Below are 8,615 nucleotides of genomic sequence, written 5' to 3'. Positions count from 1 at the left end.
GTACATATGGGAGCCCTTCTGCCATTATAGAGAAAGGCACTTGGAAAAACCTTCAAGCCTGACAGGAAAAGACCAGAACAGTAAGACTTCTCTCGTCTTCATACTGTGAGGTCATCTTTAAACCTAAGCTCAACCAGGTGCTCTGTATTTTGTTGTTGTTGTTGTTCGTTTGTTTGTTTTGTTTTGTTTTTGTTTTTTATCCAGAGGAGACAAGGGTTTATTAAAGCAGGTGGCTATCAAGTTATTAATCTTAGAACCTACTGATGTGTTAAAATGGAAAAATATGTCAACATTACGGCTACAGTACCTCATTGATTTGGGTTTGGGCCAGCATCTGCAGGAAACTTCCGCTGGAACTCAGTAAATGATTTCCATTTGAAAACCAGCTCAAGGAGCACTTAATAAGGGCAATTTGATAATGATGATGTGCACAGCAGCACCACATATCCTGTTAAGCAAATGCCCCCGCACAACAATAATAATGAAGCCCATACAGGACACACCCAGAGAAGGAAGCCTCTTTGGGGAGGGATGCATTGTGGCCAACAACAATTCTCAAGTATCTGGCTAGCATTAATGATCTGCTTCTCTAAGCTGCTCATCCCGCTCATCCCTGCTGCTACTCCCCAAAACCACCCTAACCTATTCTTTTGAACGGGAATGTAGCCCTTAAGGGAAAGGCCCTGAAAAGCGGGCCGCTGGAGTCTGGGACTCCCCAGGCACTTGGAAAATCCTCAGGAACAAAATAGGTCACGGGGCTCTCAGGCCGTGCTCCCTTGCCCCGGCCCAGGTGCAAGCCATGGACAGCCAGCTGGGGTGGGACGAAGGACAGCAGGCAGGGAGGGTGCCAGTGCCAGTGCCACTCTGGGCCCCCAGGTTCTCTCTCCCACCCAGAGCGCGGCCCGGAGCTTTCACCTGGCGGGGTCCGCCCTCTGCTGTCCGCGCGCTGCCGCGCAATCCCAACCTGTGGGGGCGCGCGCCGGCCTCCCGGGGCTCCCGCGCGCGGGCGCGCTCGTGGACGGGGGCGCGCCCGTGCTGGGAACGTGGAAGGCCGGGCGGCCAGGCTGGCGCGCGGCGGCGGAAAGCCGGCGCGCGCGTGGAGCCCGCCGTTTACCTGCGGCCGCCCCTCACCTGGCCCCGAGCGCGCGCCCCGCGCCCTCCCGCCGACTCCGGTGCGCGGCCGCCGCCTCTTGCCGCCGCGCGTGCCGCTCCCGAGCCGACAGGCGACAGGAGTAGACCACGCGCCGCGGAAGCACGGGAGGAGCCCCCTCAGCCTGGGCGCGCCAAGGTGACCCCCCGATGATCCCCGCCCCCGCGGGGCCGCCTATCCCGCGCCCTGTCTGTCTCCCCCGCGTCCGCCGCGCACCCCCGCCGCCAGGGGAGCAGCGGCCGTGCATGGGCATCTGTCTGTCTGTCTCCACACCTCCATTCCAAACACCTGCCTTTTGTGGCCCTGCCCCACTGCCCCATACACACGGGGGAAGTGTGGGACCCCTCTTTGTTCTGACTGGGGGTGTGTGTAAGTGTGTGCACGCGCGCGAAAGGTTTTTTTGGTGGGTGGGAGTTCGATGGAATTGGGAGATTTAAATATTCCATCGAGGATGGCGGCCCCTGGCTTGCGACTTGTCGCTGCGGCGTGGTTTTCTCGGCAGCAGCCCAGATGTCAAACAGTTGTGCGTCTTCAGCATGCAAGATGTGATTTTCAGATGTGTATTTCCAGCACTTTAGCAAACACCGCCGCGATTCCGTGTGTGCCTGCCTCCCTTACGCTGGTGTTTCCAAGTCGCATCCTGTGTTTTCCTCAGTGCCAAACGGCATTTTGTTGTTGTTGTGGGTTTTAAACCACGGAGACTTTAGGTTTTGTTTTATTTCAAAACAGTTTATAATTCACGAGGCGCGTGGCATTTGATAGTAACTGAGTAGGAGCTGGCTTTCTGTTTGTGCTCGTTTCTTTTCTTTTTTTTCCTTTTTGCATGATCTTGAAATGTCATCCTGCTGTGTCTAAACATTAAAAAGCCTGTCTTTTCGTTGAAGAGGACAGGGGTTAAAATGAATGAAGACCTGAAGGTCAATTTAAGCGGGCTGCCTCGGGATTATTTAGATGCCGTTGCTGCGGAGAACATCTCGGCCACTGACTCCTCCCAGGTTCCAGTTACAGAACCAGAGCCAGAGCTCACTGTCAACCCCTGGGATATTGTCCTGTGCACTTCAGGAACCCTCATCTCCTGTGAAAATGCCATTGTGGTCCTTATCATATTCCATAACCCCAGCCTGCGAGCGCCCATGTTCCTGCTGATTGGCAGTTTGGCTCTAGCGGACCTGCTGGCCGGCATTGGACTCATCATCAATTTTGTTTTTGCCTACCTGCTTCAGTCAGAAGCCACCAAGCTGGTCACGATTGGCCTCATTGTCGCCTCTTTCTCTGCCTCGGTCTGCAGCTTGTTGGCTATCACTGTCGACCGTTACCTCTCACTGTATTATGCTCTGACATACCATTCCGAGAGGACGGTCACTTTTACCTATGTCATGCTCATCATGCTCTGGGGGACCTCCATCTGTCTCGGACTGCTGCCCGTCATGGGCTGGAACTGCCTCAGAGACGAGTCCACTTGCAGCGTGGTCAGACCTCTTACCAAGAACAACGCAGCCATCCTGTCCGTCTCCTTCCTCTTCATGTTTGCGCTCATGCTTCAACTCTACATCCAGATCTGTAAGATAGTCATGAGGCACGCCCATCAGATAGCCCTGCAGCACCACTTCCTGGCCACCTCACACTACGTGACCACCCGGAAAGGGGTCTCGACCCTGGCTATCATCCTGGGGACCTTTGCTGCTTGCTGGATGCCTTTTACCCTCTATTCCTTGATAGCTGATTACACTTACCCCTCCATCTACACCTACGCCACCCTCCTGCCGGCCACCTACAATTCCATTATCAACCCTGTCATCTATGCTTTCAGAAACCAAGAGATCCAGAAAGCCCTCTGCCTCATTTGCTGCGGCTGCATCCCATCCAGTCTCTCCCAGAGAGCACGGTCACCCAGCGATGTGTAGCAGTTGGCCACTTAAGAGGAGGATGCACGCTAATTTCTGCATTTACCAAGCTCTTCCACTACCTGGCAAAATAGTTGAGATGCTTTACTTAAATTCTTTCTATTGGATTCTCTCTGGAGCCACGGAGCACTTAGCATCCAAGAAGCATTCAGCATCCATGAAGCATTCATTTAGATGAGTTAAGTGATTGAAGTGAAAGTAACATAACCAGTGTTTTCAACCTTTTAAAAGATTGTTAAATTCTTTGCTCATTATCATTTTGTTTTATTCCAGGGTTGGGTTTGGGTATTTTTCATAGTTTACTTGGAGGCAGAATTTTGTTTTCTGTTTTGTTTGGAAGATTGGTGGTGGTGGGAAGGGAAAGAATAGGACATGGTCATGGTGTTATTAAAAAGTAAGCTAGTCCGGGAGTTTTATACCTGAACTTTAAAATAAAACTGAGTTGTTGGGGAAAAAGGAGGAGAAATTACTTTTCCAGACATTTAAAAAAAATGTTAAGGTAGGTTTTCAATGCTGCATATGTCTAACAGAATACAATCTCTTTTAAGCCAATGAAAATAGTTTACATGATTATGTTTCAATGGGACCTGATTTTATTAACATGAACTCAGTAATAATTTATCAACATGAATCCCTAAACTCATTCTTACTCATTCTTTCTTTACTTTCAGCAATTAATCTTCACAAGAATTACTTTAGTGTTTCTATGAATGATGTAATTCTTTCTGTCTTATTTAGACCACTAGTTTCAATGTTGCCATGTAAATCCAGAATCAAATCAGTCATTTTTCAATATCGATTTTCAATATGTCCTTCTAAAATGAATTATAAATTTTGTTTTGATTTAGATATGAAGTAGGCTTGATTAGCTCCATGATTGTGATTTCTTAAGCTACAGGCTGAATGTTTTCAAGAAACAAAGGAAAAACTGTATCTATTAACAGTAGACTAAATTTATTTTAATATATTCTGAAAAATAAATCAGTATAAAGCTCTCATAAAATATGCAAAACAGTTTCTGTATCTCTATATCTGAGAGTATATTAATAGTTATTCTTGATTGAGACAAGTACAAGTAAATATTGTAGACCAAGTGTTTCTGGCTTATATCATCTATGGTGCAAAATGCATTCGAAACAGGCGGTCTTCTATTTTAAAGATTAAGTTTGTTTGTGAGTACATAAAACACACCCCTGGCCATGATTTATATGTTGTACATTTAAGTTCACAAGTGAAATGACCATGTGGCTATTCATGAGAAGTTAAGTTTGTACTCCTTTTCCTTCTTTTCACCAAAAAGCAACTTAAATACAATAAAACTATATTGCTTATTTTCAGAGAGCAAAGGTTTATTCAGGAAATGACACAGAATAATTAATTTTAAACATATTATAGGTTATTGTATCTGAGCATCACTTCTGTTAGCATAGACAGGTATTCTGGATGCTGACACCACCCTTCCACTTGTAATGGATTTATAGCTATATCTGCACAAACGGTGGAAGAATTTCTGGGCAGCTTATCAACTTAGCTCATTCAGAGAGTAGGGAGACCAGTATTTCAGGATCCTTGGAGAAATTATTTGTAATAAATTAACCTCATTGTCTGTCCCAAATGTTATGCCCATGGTGGTCTCAGGACCACTCTGGCAGCTTGCTTGCGAACGCCGTCTCTCCAAAGCCCCTTCTTAGCACAAGTGTGACTAAATCCTATACTTGAACTTGTGTCTTCTCCCTTAGGTTATTTATAGAAGCAGAAGAGTGATTAAAATATTTCAGAGGTGGGAAAAAATTTTCAATAGCTGTCATTCTATGATCAATCTAATCAAGTTGATGCCTTTAAAAACTTTCTTCGACATATGATGGAATGGTAGACTGAATATGATGAGTCGATTCATTTTTAACCACTTAAAAGTTAATAGCATCTCCATATGGGAAATGACTAAGATAAGTTGGTTTTGACATAGCCTGGGCTGGGAATTTTCCATAATGAGGTTTTAAAGCAATAAATGATATCTTTGTAGAGATGGTGGTTCCCATTTGCTTATCTCTATTAGTAAGAATTTTTATGATAATCATATGTATAGTGAGCCCCAGTTTTCAGAGTCTACCTTTTCCTTTCCCTGCACCATGCTACAATACCTATTATCCCTCATTGACTATGAGGGCCAGGGGAAATAATTTCCAGTATGTGACTGTCATGAAGTTTTAGTTCTACAATTAAGACATCAAACTTCCTGCTTAAAATTACATGTGATGTTACAATCCACGCTGTCGTCTGTGAAATAGGTCTTTCTTACTGTGTTGTTCTTCACAAAGCATTCCCCTACTTCGGAACCAAGGTCAACCTCCTGACACATACTGTACCATGTCAGTGCAGAGAGATGAGGGCACGCTCATCATACAGAGCTTTTCCTTCATTTATTGTCTTAGACTTCACATTATACACTAACATCAGTGTGGTGTATAATTGTCTTATGAATACTATTAAATGGTTGCTTTGACCCCTGTTTTGAAAACATCTGATTTCAGCTTAGAGATTTTTCTGTTCAACTGTAACATGTCTCTACTGTTTATTTAAAATTGTGAAGATTTGGGGATGTTTTTGTAGTTTTCTATAAACTTTGTTTCTGTGGAGTTAAGAAATGAGCACATATTTTGATATATATATATATATATATGTATATATGTTTGAGTAAGTGTGTATCCTTATATACACATACATATTCAATAACATCAATGTGGCAATAGAATTAAGTGCATCATGGGAAGCAGTCATATTTCTGACAGTGCTAAGGTAGCAGGTAGGCCTATTTCATGTGATTAAATGTTTTAATAACCACAGCTTTATATCATTCCCAGTAGAAACAGTTATGCTCCTAACTAGGACAATTCAGTTACCTGAGCAAAATTCTTAAGCGGGGCTATAAACATCCAGGCTGTGGCTATCCAGACATTTGCTTCCCTTTGTCCCTTTGGCTCTTTCTTAGTATCAGTGGAGTTTGTTTCTTGACTGTCAAGGACACTGTCTTCCTGCTACCTGGAGGTGGAACAAGGTGGAGGAGAGACAACCCATCTTCCCCAGGAAGCCTGAGTTGAAAAGTCAAAATAAATCAGTAAAGTCAAGTTCAGGAAGGAGAATTCCTCAGTTGACTTAGTGTGCCCTATAGGCTGAGAGTCCCCCAGAATATAAAGCAGGATTTAAAGAAGTTAAAGAGCAGATGAGAAATAGTTGTTTAGTGCCAGTAAAAGTATTTGGAGATTTCTTAACCTTTAATATTTAATCCATTATTAAAATAATAATGGACTTAATTTTCATGCATACACTGTATGAAATCAGGATTACTTACCATTTCAGATTAAAATACATATTGAAAAAATGACAACTATGGTGTTATATTGAACACTGTTTTATGTTTCCATCTTGTTTATATGTTTGGTATAATAAGGGAGTAGTTTGCCTTCTTGTCCTCTTAAAAACTTTTAGCAATTATTGGATGGTTTTAGTATCTGATAAGAAACTCAAAATCTACTTAAGGCTTTTAGAATCATCAAATATACTTTATATACATCAAGAATGTAAAAACATGGTTTTGATTAGTAGATACATCTACTGTCCTCTAGCAAACAATGCAGAAAAAAAATACTGGTAATTTTGACTAGTGATCCTCAAACCTTAAATATTTGAAGGACATATAAATCACCTAAGAATCTTATTAAAAGGCAGATTCTGCTTAAATAGGTCTGAGGCATTGCTGAATTTCTAACAAGCCCTAGATGATGCTGATGTTACAGACAATGCTGAGTTGCAAGACATTTGTCACACCTTCAGCATTTTTAAAATCTGTACATATAGATATAAAACCTATTAACTTCTGACAAGAATAAACACCTTATACATACATACATACATATATATGCACACACACATATATATGTTACATTTTAAATATGTATTTTAAGTGTTTATTTTTGTTCAGAAGTTAGTAGGTAACTAGCCTGGTTCAATGAATATGAACTTTGAATTTTTCCTAGACTTTCTTAGAATGTCTCAGTACAGAGGAAACATCTTTAATCTTTTTTTTTATTTTTTAAATTTTTTTTAAAGATTATCTATACAAGCACTGGGTACAGTCAGAAGTGCGGGAGGGTGAGAGAATTCGCCAGAGCCAGAGTGGGGAACAGAACAGGCAGACCGACAAAATACACTGCTAAGGGGAGCAGCTGGCGGCAGGAGAGGTCTGCGCGCCATGTGGGACCCTCGCCCAGTGGTCAGGGATTGAACCGGCGCTTCAGAGGCTAAGGGCAGTTTCGCAGCCCAGCACTCAACCACTGCATCACCAGGGGAGGCCCAGAAACATCTTTAATCTTATTTTTCCATGTTAATATTCTCACTTTTAAATACTAGTTATTATTATCTTAAGGTAATTCTTTCAGAAACATTACATATATGCAATGTCTTTGTATATGGCTGTAGGAGTTTGTTTAGCCACAGAAACTTTCTGTCCATGGTCTGCAAGGATAATTTCCTCTCTGACACATGTGTTTTGTGCTTTGGGGGACTCCATGTGCTTGGATAACTGAGAGGCACACTTTTCTTCTCTTCTTTCTAAAATTCAATTGGTATCATTTTTAGTTAGGTATATTAGAGAAAATTTTAAAATCTCACTTTTATTTTGACATTTACCTATAATTATTTGTTAGTTTCTAGCATTAAAGTACTATTGATAGTAATAGTTACAAAGACCATTATATCAACTGTTCTTCCTTTCTGCCCATGGAGGTAAGAACAATTTTTTATCCAATAGAAGTTATGTTAAAGTATATAACTGAGGTGGATTTTAATATATAATTTAAGTACCTGCATAGTATAAAATATTTGCTGAAGAAACCTAAGGATGTTTTAATCACAAAAATGCAAATATCAACCACCAGTGAACACACTTTCTATTGAAAGTAAGTTTGAGACAGAAATGAAAATATTCAGTGTGGGAGAGATTTTCCTGGTAGTTGACTATTTAAATGGATTATTACAAGTAGAATATTTAAAAGATAAAATGGCATTTCAGTGCAGTTCTCTAAAAGGCTTGGATTTACATTTCTCTTTTTTTGTCTCCCCCCACCCCCAATTTCTCACCCATCAGTACACTTTGAATATTGAATCAAAATCATCTAAGTCAAGATATCTTTGAAAGCTAGATTTCCACGTTTTCATGAAAGTTTAGCAGTGTTTTCCTATGCCTAATTTCAGTATTTCTTAGTACATTGTAATTTCATTCATCTTTACCTGTTCCCTGAGGATATAGAGGACAACCTAGTCATAGCCAATATTGATGCATTGAAAATACCTATTAAACAATATTATTTTCTTCTTCAAATAAAATAATCCCAATTACTTATAAAATTTCTATTTTATTTTAATTTACATCCATTTGATCATTTTCCTGATCTTTTTTCCCACATCATCTACCATTTATCTGCATCCCTCTTCAAATCTTGTAATCAAAACTGGAGCAGAGGAACCCATTAAATGTTAAGCTACCTAGAGCAGAGCGATTGATC

General features: G+C 41.5%; 1 protein-coding gene across 1 annotated transcript; it reads left to right on the top strand.

Moving 5' to 3' along the window:
- Positions 1-1,093: 1,093 nt before the first annotated feature.
- GPR12 (G protein-coupled receptor 12) lies at positions 1,094-4,003 on the top strand. The gene is made up of 2 exons (XM_037528648.2): positions 1,094-1,288; positions 2,035-4,003. The coding sequence occupies exon 2, from the start codon at positions 2,050-2,052 to the stop codon at positions 3,052-3,054; it is 1,005 nt and encodes a 334-aa protein (XP_037384545.1). The 5' UTR covers positions 1,094-1,288; positions 2,035-2,049; the 3' UTR covers positions 3,055-4,003.
- Positions 4,004-8,615: the final 4,612 nt, after the last annotated feature.

This window comes from Talpa occidentalis, unplaced genomic scaffold (genome assembly GCF_014898055.3).
Source record: "Talpa occidentalis isolate TD23 unplaced genomic scaffold, MPIMG_talOcc4v2.1 talOcc4.5, whole genome shotgun sequence".
In the NCBI taxonomy this organism is placed as follows: Eukaryota; Metazoa; Chordata; class Mammalia; order Eulipotyphla; family Talpidae; genus Talpa; species Talpa occidentalis.
This window is presented reverse-complemented; position numbering and strand designations above follow the sequence as displayed.